This window comes from Oncorhynchus mykiss, chromosome 8, assembly GCF_013265735.2.
Source record: "Oncorhynchus mykiss isolate Arlee chromosome 8, USDA_OmykA_1.1, whole genome shotgun sequence".
NCBI lineage: Eukaryota > Metazoa > Chordata > Actinopteri > Salmoniformes > Salmonidae > Oncorhynchus > Oncorhynchus mykiss.
The window spans coordinates 102,675-124,314 of NC_048572.1; the positions used below are offsets into that span (position 1 = coordinate 102,675).

At 37.4% G+C, this 21,640-nt stretch overlaps 1 protein-coding gene across 2 annotated transcripts in view; it reads right to left on the reverse strand.

Annotated features, from left to right (window-relative positions):
* LOC110515871 (pleckstrin homology domain interacting protein) overlaps positions 1 to 21,640 on the reverse strand; it is a 128,748-nt gene that overhangs the window by 35,417 nt on the left and 71,691 nt on the right. For both annotated transcript variants that reach the window (XM_036984528.1, XM_036984530.1), the window contains exons 19-25: positions 6,634 to 6,750; positions 5,793 to 5,955; positions 4,959 to 5,058; positions 4,680 to 4,823; positions 3,421 to 3,524; positions 1,631 to 1,838; positions 1,337 to 1,447 (exon numbers count right to left, since the gene is read on the reverse strand). In XM_036984528.1, coding sequence (XP_036840423.1) covers positions 1,337 to 1,447; positions 1,631 to 1,838; positions 3,421 to 3,524; positions 4,680 to 4,823; positions 4,959 to 5,058; positions 5,793 to 5,955; positions 6,634 to 6,750 — 947 coding nt within the window. The remainder of the gene's footprint in view (positions 1 to 1,336; positions 1,448 to 1,630; positions 1,839 to 3,420; positions 3,525 to 4,679; positions 4,824 to 4,958; positions 5,059 to 5,792; positions 5,956 to 6,633; positions 6,751 to 21,640) is intronic.

A 21,640-nucleotide genomic window follows, 5' to 3' on the forward strand; every position in this document is an offset into this window, starting at 1 on the left:
ATGGACAACACAACACACGTTTAGGACACCTGGACAACACACTGTTAGGACACCTGGACAACACACTGTTAGGACACCTGGACAACACAACACACTGTTAGGACACCTGGACAACACAACACACTGTTAGGACACCTGGACAACACACTGTTAGGACACCTGGACAACACACTGTTAGGACACCTGGACAACACACTGTTAGGACACCTGGACAACACACTGTTAGGACACATGGACAACACACTGTTAGGACACCTGGACAACACACTGTTAGGACACATGGACAACACACTGTTAGGACACATGGACAACACACTGTTAGGACATATGGACAACACACTGTTAGGACACATGGACAACACACTGTTAGGACACATGGACAACACACTGTTAGGACACATGGACAACACACTGTTAGGACACATGGACAACACACTGTTAGGACACATGGACAACACACTGTTAGGACACATGGACAACACACTGTTAGGACACATGGACAACACACTGTTAGGACACCTGGACAACACACTGTTAGGACACCTGGACAACACACTGTTAGGACACATGGACAACACACTGTTAGGACACCTGGACAACACAACACACTGTTAGGACACCTGGACAACACAACACACTGTTAGGACACCTGGACAACACAACACACTGTTAGGACACCTGGACAACACACTGTTAGGACACATGGACAACACACTGTTAGGACACATGGACAACACACTGTTAGGACACATGGACAACACACTGTTAGGACACATGGACAACACACTGTTAGGACACATGGACAACACACTGTTAGGACACATGGACAACACACTGTTAGGACACCTGGACAACACACTGTTAGGACACATGGACAACACACTGTTAGGACACATGGACAACACAACACACTGTTAGGACACATGGACAACACACTGTTAGGACACCTGGACAACACACTGTTAGGACACCTGGACAACACACTGTTAGGACACCTGGACAACACAACACACTGTTAGGACACCTGGACAACACACTGTTAGGACACCAGGACAACACACTGTTAGGACACCTGGACAACACACTGTTAGGACACAGGTGGGTGGCTGGCTGGGGGGCTGGTTGGCTGGCTGGGTGGGGGGCTGGGTGGTTGGCTGGGGGGTGGGGGGCTGGTTGGCTGGCTGGGGGGCTGGTTGGTTGGCTGGGGGGCTGGCTGGGGGGCTGGTTGGCTGGGTGGGGGGCTGGGTGGTTGGCTGGCTGGGGGGCTGGGTGGTTGGCTGGCTGGCTGGGGGGCTGGTTGGCTGGCTGGGTGTGTGTGTGTGTGAGTATGTGTTACCTCATCTCCCATCTGTGGTATATAGGGACATCTCCGAGGGACTGTGTCTGTGATCCAGGCTGACGGAAGCCACTCCTCTAGAGTTAGTCCCTCTTCCTGGAACTCTACCCTCTGAGAGACAGAGAGAGAGAGAGAGAGAGACAGAGAGACAGAGAGACAGAGAGACAGAGAGAGACAGAGAGAGAGCGAGAGAGAGAGAGAGAGAGAGATGGGGAACAAGAGAGGGATGTAACTTGAAAATAAAATATTGTAATCAGAGACAGTCATTCTGAGACACACGAAGACAACACACACCTTCCTCCTCTCCTTTGGCTTCTTCTTCTTTGGTAGCGCTCCATCTTTGTCTGCTTTGTCTTTCTTCCTGTCTCTTTTTACCTCTCTCTTCTTCTCTCCATCCTCCTCAGAGCTGCTGCTCTTCTTTTTCACCTTCACGCTCTTCTTCGGTGGTTCCAGGTTGATCCCTGCATCTGCTGTCCAGTCAGAGTAGTCACTGGAGTAGTCACTATAGCAACAGAGTAAGCATAGTAGTCAGTGCGGGGAGGCAGGTAGCCTAGTGATTAGAGCGTTGGGCCAGTAACTGCAAGATTGAATCCCTGAGCTGACAAGATAAAAATCTGTCGTTCTGCCCCTGAACAAGGCAGTTAACCCACTGTTCCTAGGCCGGCATTGTAAATAAGAATGAGTTCTTAACTGACTTGCCAAGTTAAATAAAGATTTGAACAATTATATAACAAATCTAGCATCATGGTTATTACTAAAGCAACAGAGTAATCTGAGGAGTCACTATAGCAACAGAGTAATCTGAGTAGTCACTATATCAACAGAGTAATCTGAGTAGTCACTATATCAACAGAGTAATCTGAGTAGTCACTAATTCAACAGAGTAATCTGAGTAGTCACTATAGCAACACTGGTAGTCTGAGTAGTTACTATAGCAACACTGGTAGTCTAGGTAGTCACTATATCAACAGAGTAATCTGAGTAGTCACTATAGCAACAGAATAATCTGAGTAGTCACATAGCAACACTGGTAGTCTGAGTAGTCACTATAGCAACACTGGTAGTCTGAGTAGTCACTATAGCAACACTGGTAGTCTGAGTTGTCACTATAGCAACACTGGTATTCTGAGTAGTCACTATAGCAACACTGGTAGTCTGAGTAGTCACTATAGCAACACTGGTAGTCTGAGTAGTCACTATATCAACAGAGTAATCTGAGTAGTCACTATAGCAACAGAATAATCTGAGTAGTCACATAGCAACACTGGTAGTCTGAGTAGTCACTATAGCAACACTGGTAGTCTGAGTAGTCGCTATAGCAACACTGGTAGTCTGAGTTGTCACTATAGCAACACTGGTATTCTGAGTAGTCACTATAGCAACACTGGTAGTCTGAGTAGTCACTATAGCAACACTGGTAGTCTGAGTAGTCACTATATCAACAGAGTAATCTGAGTAGTCACTATAGCAACAGAATAATCTGAGTAGTCACTACAGCAACACTGGTAGTCTGAGTAGTCACTATATCAACAGAGTAATCTGAGTAGTCACTATAGCAACACTGGTAGTCTGAGTAGTTACTATAGCAACACTGGTAGTCTGAGTAGTCACTATATCAACAGAGTAATCTGAGTAGTCACTATATCAACAGAGTAATCTGAGTAGTCACTATAGCAACACTGGTAGTCTGAGGAGTCAATATAGCAACACTGGTAATTTGCGTAGTCACTTTAGCAACACTGGTAGTCTGAGTAGTCACTATATCAACAGAGTAATCTGAGTAGTCACTATATCAACAGAGTAATCTGAGTAGTCACTATAGCAACACTGGTAGTCTGAGTAGTCACTACAGCAACACAAGTAGTCTGAGTAGTCACTATAGCAACACTGGTAGTCTGAGTTGTCACTATAGCAACACTGGTAGTCTGAGTTGTCACTATAGCAACACTGGTAGTCTGAGTAGTCACTATAGCAACACAGGTAGTCTGAGGAGTCACTATAGCAACACTGGTTGTCTGAGTAGTCACTATATCAACAAAGTAATCAGAGTGACTATATAGCAGTCTGTGTGTGTTGGTTCCTACCTGGAGCTGCTGTGGTCTTCAGGCCAGGGCTCCTTCTCCTCTTCCTCCTTCTCCTCCTCTGAAGAGTTCCCATTCACAGGGTTAGGATGCACATCTACCTCTCCCTGGTGAGAGAGAGACGGGGGAGAAGAGGAGGGAGAGGGAGGAGTGGGGGGCAGAGGAGAAGGGGGAGAGGAGGGGGGGCGAAAGGGAGGAGGGAGATATAGATGAAGAGAGAAAGAGACAAAGAGAGGTGGAGAGAGACGGGTTTCACCGTCATAAGCACAACATACCGTAAATGTTTTACAAAGCATGTATAACAGTATGTCATGCTTTATAAAGGGTTGATAAATTAGCCATAACAGTGTGACATTATCCACTACGTTGAATACTAAATAAACATGAGCTTTATAAAGGGTGAAATGTTGGGCTGAATGATGGCATACTCTCTAAAGTCATGTTAGTCACATTACACCTAATCTCCTTCCCAGACACTTCCGCCCACATGTGCGGAAGGCCTGGTGGAACAACGCATCAAACTTGGCCTTCATTAGTTAGAGTTCAAATCAAATGTTTATGAGATTGATTGTGGAAATGGGTTTAGCCATCATTATGACTTTCTGATTGTGATAAGAAGTGATGATGACAAGTACTTTACTCAGTAAGGTCACTACAATAGAATTCAATATAGTCACGACGTTACACCAAGAAACACCTTGATGAAAGCCCCCCAACCTACAGAAACACCTTGATGAAAGCCCCCCAACCTACAGAAACACCTTGATGAAAGCCCCCCAACCTACAGAAACACCTTGATGAAAGCCCCCCAACCTACAGAAACACCTTGATGAAAGCCCCCCAACCTACAGAAACACCTTGATGAAAGCCCCCAACCTACAGAAACACCTTGATGAAAGCCCCCCAACCTATAGAAACACCTTGATGAAAGCCCCCCAACCTATAGAAACACCTTGATGAAAGCCCCCCAACCTACAGAAACACCTTGAAGAAAGCCCCCCAACCTACAGAAACACCTTGATGAAAGCCCCCCAACCTATAGAAACACTAACCTTGATGAAAGCCCCTATATTGATGAAAGCCCCCAACATACAGAAACACCTTGATGAAAGCCCCCCAACCTATAGAAACACTAACCTTGATGAAAGCCCCTACATTGATGAAAGCCCCCAACATACAGAAACACCTTGATGAAAGCCCCCCAACAACAGACCTCTAGGTTCACAACAACAGACCTCTAGGTTCACAACAACAGACCGTACCTCTGAGATGCTGTTGTTGTCGTCATCATCAGCAATCTCAGCGCTGTGACGACTCGTCTCCTCCACAGCCGCACGCGTCTGGTAGCCATGGTTACCATGACTTCTCCTCCCCTCCTCCACCCCTACACAGTCTGGAGAGGATACCTGACAAAAAACAAAGAGAAAATAGGAACTTTATGTATCTTGCTTGACAGGTATGACTGATACCTTACTCCCTCTGTGAAGGTGGACAGTGAGTAATACCTTGCTCTCTCTGTGAAGGTGGACAGTGAGTAATACCTTGCTTTCTCTGTGAAGGTGGACAGTGTGTCTCCTCCCCTCTGATCTGTAGACACTGATCTCCTCCTCTCCTTTAGCCTCCCTCCAGTTTAGCTGTTTCCTACACACACACACACACACACACACACACACACACACACACACACACACACACACACACACACACACACACACACACACACACACACACACACACACACACACACACACACACACACACACACACTTTTGAGGACCAGGTCTGTGTGTGCGTTTAGGTGTGTTTTTGATTTGATTTGACTGTTTTATTTGACTCCTTTTTCTCGCCAATCCAAATGGTCGTTACAGTCTCATCGCTACAACTCCCGTACGGACTCGGGAGAGGCGAAGGTCGAGAGCCGTGTTTCCTCCGAAACACAACCCAACCAAGCCGCGCTGCTTCTTGAGACAACGGCCACTTAACCCGGAGAGCCAGCCGCACCAATGTGTCGGAGGAAACACCGTACACCTGGCGACCGTGTCAGCGTGCACTGTGCCCGGCCATCGCTAGTGCGCGATGGGACAAGAACATCCCTGCCGGCCAAACCCTCCCCTAACCCGGACGACGCTGCACCGCCCCATGGGTCTCCCATTCGCGACAGAGCCTGGAATCAACCCCAGAATCTCTAGTTGCACAGCTAGCACTGCGATGGAGTGCCTTAGACTACTGTGTCACTCGTCCCCCAGCTCAGGGACCAGTACCCTCCTGCTCCATGCTACAGACCTGTTGTGTTTGTTACCTGAGCTCAGCGTCCCCCAGCTCAGGGACCAGTACCCTCCTGCTCCATGCTACCAGGTCTGTATTGTGTTTGTTACCTGAGCTCAGCGTCCCCCAGCTCAGGGACCAGTACCCTCCTGCTCCATGCTACCAGGTCTGTCTCTGTGGCCATCTGGCTCCGGGGAGCATTGCTGTGCATCTGTCTCACCCCCTCGATCTGACCACTGCGACGCAGACCCACGTTGGGGGGGGAGTGAACCTCTGGGGGGGGGGGGGGTACGGTTAGCACCAAAGGTATCCAATTTTAGTCCTGTGTAGAAGCAACTGGGTGTAAAGTCTTGACTAAAATAATGAACTGACTCGGCTGGTGTGTTTACCTCTGTTGTGTGTGTCTGGGTGTAAAGTCTTGACTAAAATAATGAACTGACTCGGCTGGTGTGTTTACCTCTGTTGTGTGTGTCTGGGTGTAAAGTCTTGACTAAAATAATGAACTGTCTCGGCTAGCCCTGGTGTGTTTACCTCTGTTGTGTGTGTCTGGGTGTAAAGTCTTGACTAAAATAATGAACTGTCTCGGCTAGCCCTGGTGTGTTTACCTCTGTTGTGTGTGTCTGGGTGTAAAGTCTTGACTAAAATAATGAACTGACTCGGCTGGTGTGTTTACCTCTGTTGTGTGTGTCTGGGTGTAAAGTCTTGACTAAAATAATGAACTGTCTCGGCTAGCCCTGGTGTGTTTACCTCTGTTGTGTGTGTCTGGGTGTAAAGTCTTGACTAAAATAATGAACTGACTCGGCTGGTGTGTTTACCTCTGTTGTGTGTGTCTGGGTGTAAAGTCTTGACTAAAATAATGAACTGTCTCGGCTGGTGTGTTTACCTCTGTTGTGTGTGTCTGGGTGTAAAGTCTTGACTAAAATAATGAACTGTCTCGGCTGGTGTGTTTACCTCTGTTGTGTGTGTCTGTAGACAGTCTCTGGTCCTGCTCCTGTTGAAGTCTGTGAATCATGTTGTCTAGAGGAGAGGCTCCTTCAACAGCCTGTTCACTGACCACCTGGTTCAGGCCTGACACACAGAGAGAGAGATACAGAGAGAGAGATACAGAGAGGGAGAGACACAGAGAGAGAGACACACAAAGAAAGAGAGAGACACACAGAGAAAGAGAGAGACACACAGAGAAAGAGAGAGACACACAGAGAAAGAGAGAGACACACAGAGAAAGAGAGAGACACACAGAGAAAGAGAGAGAGAGAGAGACAGATAGAGAAAGAGAGAGAGAGAGAGAGAGAGAGAAAGAGAGACAGATAGAGAAAGAGAGAGAGAGACAGATAGAGAGAGAGAGAGAGAGAGAGAGAGAGAGAGAGAGAGAGAGAGAGAGAGAAAGACAGACAGATAGAGAGAGAGAGGGAGAGAGACAGAGAGAGAGAGATGGAGAGAGACAGAGAGAGAGAGATGGAGAGAGAGAGACAGATAGAGAGAGGGAGAGAAAGAGAGAGAGAGAGAGAGAGAGAGAGAGAGAGAGAGAGAGAGAGAGAAACCGAGACACAGAGACATGTTTAATATATACAGTGGGGTCCATAATTATTGGTAAAATAAACATTCAAATACTGAGCTATATTGCTCCAAAACATGTGGAAATTCTATTATACTAATGCACATACATTATAAAGAGATATGGTATAACAAGTAATCAAAATGATTGACACCTGTTTTCAATACCTTTCAATACCTCACCTTCAGGATAACGACGCTGAGCCTTTTTATAAAATGTTTTATGAGTTGGAGGACACATTGAGAGGGATCTTAGACCATTCCTCTATACAGACTCCTTCCAGATCCTTTATATCCTTTGTCTGTGCTTATGGGCTGACCTTTTCATTTCAAATCACAGGTTTTCAATGGGTTTCAAGTCCGGAGACTCAAATCAAATCAAATCACATTTTATTAAATGGAACACTAGTCACTTTAATAATGTCTCACATTTCTTATCTCATATGAATATGCTGTATACTGTATCCTACACTATCCATTCTTTACCATGTTCTTTACCACCTTGTGTGTATTAGGTTTTGTTGTGGAATTAGTTAGACGTTACCTCGCTACACTCGCAATAACATCTGCTAACCATGTGACCAATAACATCTGCTAACCATGTGACCAATAACATCTGCTAACCATGTGACCAATAACATCTGCTAACCATGTGACCAATAACATCTGCTAACCATGTGACCAATAACATCTGCTAACCATGTAACCAATAACATCTGCTAACCATGTGACCAATAACATCTGCTAACCATGTGACCAATAACATCTGCTAACCATGTGACCAATAACATCTGCTAACCATGTGACCAATAACCATCTGCTAACCATGTGCATGTGACCAATAACATCTGCTAACCATGTGTATGTGACCAATAACATCTGCTAACCATGTACATGTGACCAATAACCATCTGCTAACCATGTGACCAATAACATCTGCTAACCATGTGACCAATAACATCTGCTAACCATGTGACCAATAACATCTGCTAACCATGTGACCAATAACATCTGCTAGCCATGTGTATGTGACCAATAACATCTGCTAACCATGTGTATGTGACCAATAACATCTGCTAACCATGTGCATGTGATCAATAACCACCTGCTAACCATGTGACCAATAACATCTGCTAACCATGAGACCAATAACATCTGCTAACCATGTGACCAATAACATCTGCTAACCATGTGACCCATAACCATCTGCTAACCATGTGTATGTGACCAATAACATCTGCTAACCATGTGTATGTGACCAATAACATCTGCTAACCATGTGTATTTGGCCAATAACCATCTGCTAACCATGTGACCAATAACATCTGCTAACCATGTGACCAATAACCATCTGCTAACCATGTGTATGTGACCAATAACATCTGATTTCAAGCATAATGGTGGCTGCATCATGTTATGGGTATGCCGTCAAGGACTAGGGAGTTTCTTACGATAAAAATAAACAGAATAGAGCTGAGCACAGGCAAAATCCTAGAGGAAAACCTGGTTCAGTCTGCTTTCCACCAGACACAGGGAGATGAATTCACCTTTCAGCAGGACAATAAGCTAAAACACAAGGCCAAATATACACTGGAGTTGCTTACCAACAAAACATGGAAAAAGTCAAGGGGTGTGAATACTTTCTGAAGATAATGTATACAAGGAGTACCGAGTCAATGTGCAGGGGTACGAGGTAGCTAATTAAGGTAACATGTAGGTAGGGGTAAAGAGACTAGACAATCAGGATAGATAATAAACAATGTATGTTGTTGTCACGCCCTGACCTTAGAGACCCTTTATTCTCTATCTTGGTTGGGTCGGGGTGTGACTAGGGTGGGCATTCTAGTTTTGTTATTTCTATGTTGGCCTGGTATGGTTCCCAATCAGATGCAGCTGTCTATCATTGTCTCTGATTGGGGATCATATTTAGGCAGCCTTTTTCCCACCTGTTTGTTGTGGGATCTTGTTTTTTGGTTAGTTGCCTGTGAGCACGCCATTAGTTTCATGTTTAGTTTGTTCTGTATTGTTTTGGTGAGGTTCATTTATTAAACATGTGGAACACATGCGCCTTGGTCCGTTTATTCCAGCGATCGTAACAGCTGTTTTGTAATTCTCGTAGAAATATTTCAGATGTTTTACACATTTATGCATTGGATTGTTCTTTCATCAAGCAGATTCCGGCCAATAAATAGCTTTTGGATTGAAAATAATTATAATTTAAAAAAAACATAAGGATGAGATAGTGAAGAAGCTGAGATTTAAAGTAGGCTTCTATTATAGCCATACACTGAGTGGATAAAACATTAAGAACACCTTCCTAATATTGAGTTGCGCCCCTTTTCGCCCTCAGAACCGCCTCTGTTTATCGGGTCATGGACTCTACAAGGTGTTGAAAGCGTTCCACAGGGATGCTGGTCCATGTTGACTCTACAAGGTGTTGAAAGCGTTCCACAGGGATGCTGGTCCATGTTGACTCTACAAGGTGTTGAAAGCGTTCCACAGGGATGCTGGTCCATGTTGACTCTACAAGGTGTTGAAAGCGTTCCACAGGGATGCTGGTCCATGTTGACTCCAATGCTTCACACAGTTGTGTCAAGTTGGCTGGATGTCCTTTGGATGGTGGACCATTCTTGATACACACGGGAAACTGTTGAGCGTGAAAAATCCAGTAACGTTGCAGTTCTTGACACAAACCGGTGCGCCTGGCACCTACTACCATACCCCGTTTAAAGACACTTAAATATTTTGTCTTGCCCATTCACCCTCTGAATGACACACACACACAATACATGTCTCAATTATCTCAAGACTTAAAAATCCTTCTTTAACCCGTCTCCTCCCCTTCATCTACACTGATTGAAGTGGATTTAACAAGTGACATCAATAAGGGATCATAGCTTTCACCTGGTCAGTCTATGTCCTAGGAAGAGCAGGTGTTCCTAATGTTTTGTACACTCATTGAAGAACATACCTCTTCCTGCCAGGTCTTGACTATGGTGACACTATTTACCAGAATGCAGCAGCCACTACTCTTTAACCTCTGGAGGTCATCTACCATTCTGCTGTACCACAAGTGAGAGTAAAGTAATTTTTTTTTGTCTGTAACTGTCACGTTCTGACCTTAGTTCCTTTTTTATGTCTTTGTGTTAGTTTGGTCAGGGCGTGAGTTGGGGTGGGTAGTCTATGTTATTTTTTCTATGTTGTATTATTGTGTTTGGCCTGGTATGGTTCTCAATCAGAGGCAGCTGTCGATCGTTGTCTCTGACTGAGAATCATACTTAGGCAGCCTGTTTTCCCCTTTTTGGTTGTGGGTGGTTGTTTTCTGTTTTGTGCGTATTCAGAACTGTTTCGTTTTCGTTCTCGCTCGTTATTATTTTTGTCATTTCAGTTTATTTTGTTTATTAAAATGAACCCGTACCACGCTGCACCTTGGTCCTCTTCTCCTTCTCCAGACGAAAAGCGTTAAAGTAATGTATTTTCCGTTATGTGTCGGACCCCAGTAAGACTGTCTGTCTCCATTAGCGTCGGGTAATGGGGATCCTAATCAAATCAGATCCTCATCCTGAATCAAAAGATTGGCTGGTCCTCATTAAAGTAGAACACTTCATTACTCTCTTTTAGTTTTACAAAGCTGTACTACACAAGCTTCTTTGAGAGAGGCACCAAACCTGTTCCCAGGGATGGGTCACTCTCCAGGTTCCACTAGTATGTACCGATGTAGGTAAATCCACTTTCAGTTTTAGTGCCCCACATTTATTGAATATCCTACACAACTCCCTACATCATGACTCTCTGGTGCCTCCAGGGCAGTTTAGGAATAATGTTGAATGAATTTTATGAGAAATGCAACTGTTTGGATTGAATGTAATTCATTATATTTGAAGCTGTGGTGTCTAATGTAATTCATTATATTTGAAGCTGTGGTGTTGAATGTAATTCATTATATTTGAAGCTGTGGTGTTGAATGTAATTCATTATATTTGAAGCTGTGGTGTCTAATGTAATTCATTATATTTGAAGCTGTGGTGTCTAATGTAATTCATTATATTTGAAGCTGTGGTGTTGAATGTAATTCATTATATTTGAAGCTGTGGTGTCTAATGTAATTCATTATATTTGAAGCTGTGGTGTCTAATGTAATTCATTATATTTGAAGCTGTGGTGTTGAATGTAATTCATTATATTTGAAGCTGTGGTGTCTAATGTAATTCATTATATTTGAAGCTGTGGTGTTGAATGTAATTCATTATATTTGAAGCTGTGGTGTTGAATGTAATTCATTATATTTGAAGCTGTGGTGTTGAATGTAATTCATTATATTTGAAGCTGTGGTGTCTAATGTAATTCATTATATTTGAAGCTGTGGTTTTGAATGTAATTCATTATATTTGAAGCTGTGGTGTCTAATGTAATTCATTATATTTGAAGCTGTGGTGTTGAATGTAATTCATTATATTTGAAGCTGTGGTGTTGAATGTAATTCATTATATTTGAAGCTGTGGTGTCTAATGTAATTCATTATATTTGAAGCTGTGGTGTCTAATGTAATTCATTATATTTGAAGCTGTGGTGTTGAATGTAATTCATTATATTTGAAGCTGTGGTGTCTAATGTAATTCATTATATTTGAAGCTGTGGTGTTGAATGTAATTCATTATATTTGAAGCTGTGGTGTTGAATGTAATTCATTATATTTGAAGCTGTGGTGTCTAATGTAATTCATTATATTTGAAGCTGTGGTGTCTAATGTAATTCATTATATTTGAAGCTGTGGTGTTGAATGTAATTCATTATATTTGAAGCTGTGGTGTTGAATGTAATTCATTATATTTGAAGCTGTGGTGTCTAATGTAATTCATTATATTTGAAGCTGTGGTGTTGAATGTAATTCATTATATTTGAAGCTGTGGTGTCTAATGTAATTCATTATATTTGAAGCTGTGGTGTCTAATGTAATTCATTATATTTGAAGCTGTGGTGTTGAATGTAATTCATTATATTTGAAGCTGTGGTGTCTAATGTAATTCATTATATTTGAAGCTGTGGTTTTGAATGTAATTCATTATATTTGAAGCTGTGGTGTCTAATGTAATTCATTATATTTGAAGCTGTGGTGTTGAATGTAATTCATTATATTTGAAGCTGTGGTGTTGAATGTAATTCATTATATTTGAAGCTGTGGTGTCTAATGTAATTCATTATATTTGAAGCTGTGGTTTTGAATGTAATTCATTATATTTGAAGCTGTGGTGTCTAATGTAATTCATTATATTTGAAGCTGTGGTGTCTAATGTAATTCATTATATTTGAAGCTGTGGTGTCTAATGTAATTCATTATATTTGAAGCTGTGGTGTTGAATGTAATTCATTATATTTGAAGCTGTGGTGTTGAATGTAATTCATTATATTTGAAGCTGTGGTGTTGAATGTAATTCATTATATTTGAAGCTGTGGTGTCTAATGTAATTCATTATATTTGAAGCTGTGGTGTTGAATGTAATTCATTATATTTGAAGCTGTGGTGTTGAATGTAATTCATTATATTTGAAGCTGTGGTGTCGAATGTAATTCATTATATTTGAAGCTGTGGTGTCGAATGTAATTCATTATATTTGAAGCTGTGGTGTCTAATGTAATTCATTATATTTGAAGCTGTGGTGTCTAATGTAATTCATTATATTTGAAGCTGTGGTTTTGAATGTAATTCATTATATTTGAAGCTGTGGTGTCTAATGTAATTCATTATATTTGAAGCTGTGGTGTCTAATGTAATTCATTATATTTGAAGCTGTGGTGTCTAATGTAATTCATTATATTTGAAGCTGTGGTGTTGAATGTAATTCATTATATTTGAAGCTGTGGTGTCGAATGTAATTCATTATATTTGAAGCTGTGGTGTCGAATGTAATTCATTATATTTGAAGCTGTGGTGTTGAATGTAATTCATTATATTTGAAGCTGTGGTGTTGAATGTAATTCATTATATTTGAAGCTGTGGTGTCTAATGTAATTCATTATATTTGAAGCTGTGGTGTCTAATGTAATTCATTATATTTGAAGCTGTGGTGTTGAATGTAATTCATTATATTTGAAGCTGTGGTGTTGAATGTAATTCATTATATTTGAAGCTGTGGTGTCTAATGTAATTCATTATATTTGAAGCTGTGGTGTCTAATGTAATTCATTATATTTGAAGCTGTGGTGTCTAATGTAATTCATTATATTTGAAGCTGTGGTGTTGAATGTAATTCATTATATTTGAAGCTGTGGTGTCGAATGTAATTCATTATATTTGAAGCTGTGGTGTCGAATGTAATTCATTATATTTGAAGCTGTGGTGTTGAATGTAATTCATTATATTTGAAGCTGTGGTGTTGAATGTAATTCATTATATTTGAAGCTGTGGTGTCTAATGTAATTCATTATATTTGAAGCTGTGGTGTCTAATGTAATTCATTATATTTGAAGCTGTGGTGTTGAATGTAATTCATTATATTTGAAGCTGTGGTGTTGAATGTAATTCATTATATTTGAAGCTGTGGTGTTGAATGTAATTCATTATATTTGAAGCTGTGGTGTCTAATGTAATTCATTATATTTGAAGCTGTGGTTTTGAATGTAATTCATTATATTTGAAGCTGTGGTGTCTAATGTAATTCATTATATTTGAAGCTGTGGTGTTGAATGTAATTCATTATATTTGAAGCTGTGGTGTCTAATGTAATTCATTATATTTGAAGCTGTGGTGTCTAATGTAATTCATTATATTTGAAGCTGTGGTGTTGAATGTAATTCATTATATTTGAAGCTGTGGTGTTGAATGTAATTCATTATATTTGAAGCTGTGGTGTCTAATGTAATTCATTATATTTGAAGCTGTGGTGTTGAATGTAATTCATTATATTTGAAGCTGTGGTGTTGAATGTAATTCATTATATTTGAAGCTGTGGTGTCTAATGTAATTCATTATATTTGAAGCTGTGGTTTTGAATGTAATTCATTATATTTGAAGCTGTGGTGTCTAATGTAATTCATTATATTTGAAGCTGTGGTGTTGAATGTAATTCATTATATTTGAAGCTGTGGTGTTGAATGTAATTCATTATATTTGAAGCTGTGGTGTCTAATGTAATTCATTATATTTGAAGCTGTGGTGTCTAATGTAATTCATTATATTTGAAGCTGTGGTATTGAATGTAATTCATTATATTTGAAGCTGTGGTGTTGAATGTAATTCATTATATTTGAAGCTGTGGTGTCTAATGTAATTCATTATATTTGAAGCTGTGGTGTTGAATGTAATTCATTATATTTGAAGCTGTGGTGTCTAATGTAATTCATTATATTTGAAGCTGTGGTGTCTAATGTAATTCATTATATTTGAAGCTGTGGTGTTGAATGTAATTCATTATATTTGAAGCTGTGGTGTCTAATGTAATTCATTATATTTGAAGCTGTGGTTTTGAATGTAATTCATTATATTTGAAGCTGTGGTGTCTAATGTAATTCATTATATTTGAAGCTGTGGTGTTGAATGTAATTCATTATATTTGAAGCTGTGGTGTTGAATGTAATTCATTATATTTGAAGCTGTGGTGTCTAATGTAATTCATTATATTTGAAGCTGTGGTTTTGAATGTAATTCATTATATTTGAAGCTGTGGTGTTGAATGTAATTCATTATATTTGAAGCTGTGGTGTTGAATGTAATTCATTATATTTGAAGCTGTGGTGTTGAATGTAATTCATTATATTTGAAGCTGTGGTGTTGAATGTAATTCATTATATTTGAAGCTGTGGTGTCTAATGTAATTCATTATATTTGAAGCTGTGGTTTTGAATGTAATTCATTATATTTGAAGCTGTGGTGTCGAATGTAATTCATTATATTTGAAGCTGTGGTGTCTAATGTAATTCATTATATTTGAAGCTGTGGTGTTGAATGTAATTCATTATATTTGAAGCTGTGGTGTTGAATGTAATTCATTATATTTGAAGCTGTGGTGTCGAATGTAATTCATTATATTTGAAGCTGTGGTGTCGAATGTAATTCATTATATTTGAAGCTGTGGTGTCTAATGTAATTCATTATATTTGAAGCTGTGGTGTCTAATGTAATTCATTATATTTGAAGCTGTGGTTTTGAATGTAATTCATTATATTTGAAGCTGTGGTGTCTAATGTAATTCATTATATTTGAAGCTGTGGTGTCTAATGTAATTCATTATATTTGAAGCTGTGGTGTCTAATGTAATTCATTATATTTGAAGCTGTGGTGTTGAATGTAATTCATTATATTTGAAGCTGTGGTGTCGAATGTAATTCATTATATTTGAAGCTGTGGTGTCGAATGTAATTCATTATATTTGAAGCTGTGGTGTTGAATGTAATTCATTATATTTGAAGCTGTGGTGTTGAATGTAATTCATTATATTTGAAGCTGTGGTGTTGAATGTAATTCATTATATTTGAAGCTGTGGTGTCTAATGTAATTCATTATATTTGAAGCTGTGGTGTCTAATGTAATTCATTATATTTGAAGCTGTGGTGTTGAATGTAATTCATTATATTTGAAGCTGTGGTGTTGAATGTAATTCATTATATTTGAAGCTGTGGTGTCTAATGTAATTCATTATATTTGAAGCTGTGGTGTCTAATGTAATTCATTATATTTGAAGCTGTGGTGTCTAATGTAATTCATTATATTTGAAGCTGTGGTGTTGAATGTAATTCATTATATTTGAAGCTGTGGTGTCGAATGTAATTCATTATATTTGAAGCTGTGGTGTCGAATGTAATTCATTATATTTGAAGCTGTGGTGTTGAATGTAATTCATTATATTTGAAGCTGTGGTGTTGAATGTAATTCATTATATTTGAAGCTGTGGTGTCTAATGTAATTCATTATATTTGAAGCTGTGGTGTCTAATGTAATTCATTATATTTGAAGCTGTGGTGTTGAATGTAATTCATTATATTTGAAGCTGTGGTGTTGAATGTAATTCATTATATTTGAAGCTGTGGTGTTGAATGTAATTCATTATATTTGAAGCTGTGGTGTCTAATGTAATTCATTATATTTGAAGCTGTGGTTTTGAATGTAATTCATTATATTTGAAGCTGTGGTGTCTAATGTAATTCATTATATTTGAAGCTGTGGTGTTGAATGTAATTCATTATATTTGAAGCTGTGGTGTCTAATGTAATTCATTATATTTGAAGCTGTGGTGTCTAATGTAATTCATTATATTTGAAGCTGTGGTGTTGAATGTAATTCATTATATTTGAAGCTGTGGTGTTGAATGTAATTCATTATATTTGAAGCTGTGGTGTCTAATGTAATTCATTATATTTGAAGCTGTGGTGTTGAATGTAATTCATTATATTTGAAGCTGTGGTGTTGAATGTAATTCATTATATTTGAAGCTGTGGTGTCTAATGTAATTCATTATATTTGAAGCTGTGGTTTTGAATGTAATTCATTATATTTGAAGCTGTGGTGTCTAATGTAATTCATTATATTTGAAGCTGTGGTGTCTAATGTAATTCATTATATTTGAAGCTGTGGTTTTGAATGTAATTCATTATATTTGAAGCTGTGGTGTTGAATGTAATTCATTATATTTGAAGCTGTGGTGTTGAATGTAATTCATTATATTTGAAGCTGTGGTGTTGAATGTAATTCATTATATTTGAAGCTGTGGTGTTGAATGTAATTCATTATATTTGAAGCTGTGGTGTCTAATGTAATTCATTATATTTGAAGCTGTGGTTTTGAATGTAATTCATTATATTTGAAGCTGTGGTGTCGAATGTAATTCATTATATTTGAAGCTGTGGTGTCTAATGTAATTCATTATATTTGAAGCTGTGGTGTTGAATGTAATTCATTATATTTGAAGCTGTGGTGTTGAATGTAATTCATTATATTTGAAGCTGTGGTGTCGAATGTAATTCATTATATTTGAAGCTGTGGTGTCGAATGTAATTCATTATATTTGAAGCTGTGGTGTCTAATGTAATTCATTATATTTGAAGCTGTGGTGTCTAATGTAATTCATTATATTTGAAGCTGTGGTTTTGAATGTAATTCATTATATTTGAAGCTGTGGTGTCTAATGTAATTCATTATATTTGAAGCTGTGGTGTCTAATGTAATTCATTATATTTGAAGCTGTGGTGTCTAATGTAATTCATTATATTTGAAGCTGTGGTGTTGAATGTAATTCATTATATTTGAAGCTGTGGTGTCGAATGTAATTCATTATATTTGAAGCTGTGGTGTCGAATGTAATTCATTATATTTGAAGCTGTGGTGTTGAATGTAATTCATTATATTTGAAGCTGTGGTGTTGAATGTAATTCATTATATTTGAAGCTGTGGTGTTGAATGTAATTCATTATATTTGAAGCTGTGGTGTCTAATGTAATTCATTATATTTGAAGCTGTGGTGTCTAATGTAATTCATTATATTTGAAGCTGTGGTGTTGAATGTAATTCATTATATTTGAAGCTGTGGTGTTGAATGTAATTCATTATATTTGAAGCTGTGGTGTCTAATGTAATTCATTATATTTGAAGCTGTGGTGTCTAATGTAATTCATTATATTTGAAGCTGTGGTGTCTAATGTAATTCATTATATTTGAAGCTGTGGTGTTGAATGTAATTCATTATATTTGAAGCTGTGGTGTCGAATGTAATTCATTATATTTGAAGCTGTGGTGTCGAATGTAATTCATTATATTTGAAGCTGTGGTGTTGAATGTAATTCATTATATTTGAAGCTGTGGTGTTGAATGTAATTCATTATATTTGAAGCTGTGGTGTCTAATGTAATTCATTATATTTGAAGCTGTGGTGTCTAATGTAATTCATTATATTTGAAGCTGTGGTGTTGAATGTAATTCATTATATTTGAAGCTGTGGTGTTGAATGTAATTCATTATATTTGAAGCTGTGGTGTTGAATGTAATTCATTATATTTGAAGCTGTGGTGTCTAATGTAATTCATTATATTTGAAGCTGTGGTGTCTAATGTAATTCATTATATTTGAAGCTGTGGTGTCTAATGTAATTCATTATATTTGAAGCTGTGGTGTTGAATGTAATTCATTATATTTGAAGCTGTGGTGTCGAATGTAATTCATTATATTTGAAGCTGTGGTGTCGAATGTAATTCATTATATTTGAAGCTGTGGTGTTGAATGTAATTCATTATATTTGAAGCTGTGGTGTTGAATGTAATTCATTATATTTGAAGCTGTGGTGTCTAATGTAATTCATTATATTTGAAGCTGTGGTGTCTAATGTAATTCATTATATTTGAAGCTGTGGTGTTGAATGTAATTCATTATATTTGAAGCTGTGGTGTTGAATGTAATTCATTATATTTGAAGCTGTGGTGTTGAATGTAATTCATTATATTTGAAGCTGTGGTGTCTAATGTAATTCATTATATTTGAAGCTGTGGTTTTGAATGTAATTCATTATATTTGAAGCTGTGGTGTCTAATGTAATTCATTATATTTGAAGCTGTGGTGTTGAATGTAATTCATTATATTTGAAGCTGTGGTGTCTAATGTAATTCATTATATTTGAAGCTGTGGTGTCTAATGTAATTCATTATATTTGAAGCTGTGGTGTTGAATGTAATTCATTATATTTGAAGCTGTGGTGTTGAATGTAATTCATTATATTTGAAGCTGTGGTGTCTAATGTAATTCATTATATTTGAAGCTGTGGTGTTGAATGTAATTCATTATATTTGAAGCTGTGGTGTTGAATGTAATTCATTATATTTGAAGCTGTGGTGTCTAATGTAATTCATTATATTTGAAGCTGTGGTTTTGAATGTAATTCATTATATTTGAAGCTGTGGTGTCTAATGTAATTCATTATATTTGAAGCTGTGGTGTTGAATGTAATTCATTATATTTGAAGCTGTGGTGTTGAATGTAATTCATTATATTTGAAGCTGTGGTGTCTAATGTAATTCATTATATTTGAAGCTGTGGTGTCTAATGTAATTCATTATATTTGAAGCTGTGGTGTTGAATGTAATTCATTATATTTGAAGCTGTGGTGTTGAATGTAATTCATTATATTTGAAGCTGTGGTGTCTAATGTAATTCATTATATTTGAAGCTGTGGTGTTGAATGTAATTCATTATATTTGAAGCTGTGGTGTCTAATGTAATTCATTATATTTGAAGCTGTGGTGTCTAATGTAATTCATTATATTTGAAGCTGTGGTGTTGAATGTAATTCATTATATTTGAAGCTGTGGTGTCTAATGTAATTCATTATATTTGAAGCTGTGGTTTTGAATGTAATTCATTATATTTGAAGCTGTGGTGTCTAATGTAATTCATTATATTTGAAGCTGTGGTGTTGAATGTAATTCATTATATTTGAAGCTGTGGTGTTGAATGTAATTCATTATATTTGAAGCTGTGGTGTCTAATGTAATTCATTATATTTGAAGCTGTGGTTTTGAATGTAATTCATTATATTTGAAGCTGTGGTGTCTAATGTAATTCATTATATTTGAAGCTGTGGTGTCTAATGTAATTCATTATATTTGAAGCTGTGGTGTCTAATGTAATTCATTATATTTGAAGCTGTGGTGTTGAATGTAATTCATTATATTTGAAGCTGTGGTGTCGAATGTAATTCATTATATTTGAAGCTGTGGTGTCGAATGTAATTCATTATATTTGAAGCTGTGGTGTTGAATGTAATTCATTATATTAGAAGCTGTGGTGTTGAATGTAATTCAATATATTTGAAGCTGTGGTGTCTAATGTAATTCATTATATTTGAAGCTGTGGTGTCTAATGTAATTCATTATATTTGAAGCTGTGGTGTTGAATGTAATTCATTATATTTGAAGCTGTGGTGTCGAATGTAATTCATTATATTTGAAGCTGTGGTGTCTAATGTAATTCATTATATTTGAAGCTGTGGTGTCTAATGTAATTCATTATATTTGAAGCTGTGGTGTCTAATGTAATTCATTATATTTGAAGCTGGGGTGTCTAATGTAATTCATTATATTTGAAGCTGTGGTGTCTAATGTAATTCATTATATTTGAAGCTGTGGTGTCTAATGTAATTCATTATATTTGAAGCTGTGGTGTCTAATGTAATTCATTATATTTGAAGCTGTGGTGTCTAATGTAATTCATTATATTTGAAGCTGTGGTGTTGAATGTAATTCATTATATTTGAAGCTGTGGTGTCGAATGTAATTCATTATATTTGAAGCTGTGGTGTTGAATGTAATTCATTATATTTGAAGCTGTGGTGTTGAATGTAATTCATTATATTTGAAGCTGTGGTGTCTAATGTAATTCATTATATTTGAAGCTGTGGTGTCTAATGTAATTCATTATATTTGAAGCTGTGGTGTTGAATGTAATTCATTATATTTGAAGCTGTGGTGTCGAATGTAATTCATTATATTTGAAGCTGTGGTGTCTAATGTAATTCATTATATTTGAAGCTGTGGTGTCTAATGTAATTCATTATATTTGAAGCTGTGGTGTCTAATGTAATTCATTATATTTGAAGCTGTGGTGTCTAATGTAATTCATTATATTTGAAGCTGTGGTGTCTAATGTAATTCATTATATTTGAAGCTGTGGTGTTGAATGTAATTCATTATATTTGAAGCTGTGGTGTCTAATGTAATTCATTATATTTGAAGCTGTGGTGTTGAATGTAATTCATTATATTTGAAGCTGTGGTGTTGAATGTAATTCATTATATTTGAAGCTGTGGTGTCTAATGTAATTCATTATATTTGAAGCTGTGGTGTCTAATGTAATTCATTATATTTGAAGCTGTGGTGTTGAATGTAATTCATTATATTTGAAGCTGTGGTGTTGAATGTAATTCATTATATTTGAAGCTGTGGTGTCTAATGTAATTCATTATATTTGAAGCTGTGGTGTTGAATGTAATTCATTATATTTGAAGCTGTGGTGTCTAATGTAATTCATTATATTTGAAGCTGTGGTGTCTAATGTAATTCATTATATTTGAAGCTGTGGTGTTGAATGTAATTCATTATATTTGAAGCTGTGGTGTCTAATGTAATTCATTATATTTGAAGCTGTGGTTTTGAATGTAATTCATTATATTTGAAGCTGTGGTGTCTAATGTAATTCATTATATTTGAAGCTGTGGTGTCTAATGTAATTCATTATATTTGAAGCTGTGGTGTTGAATGTAATTCATTATATTTGAAGCTGTGGTGTTGAATGTAATTCATTATATTTGAAGCTGTGGTGTCTAATGTAATTCATTATATTTGAAGCTGTGGTTTTGAATGTAATTCATTATATTTGAAGCTGTGGTGTCTAATGTAATTCATTATATTTGAAGCTGTGGTGTTGAAT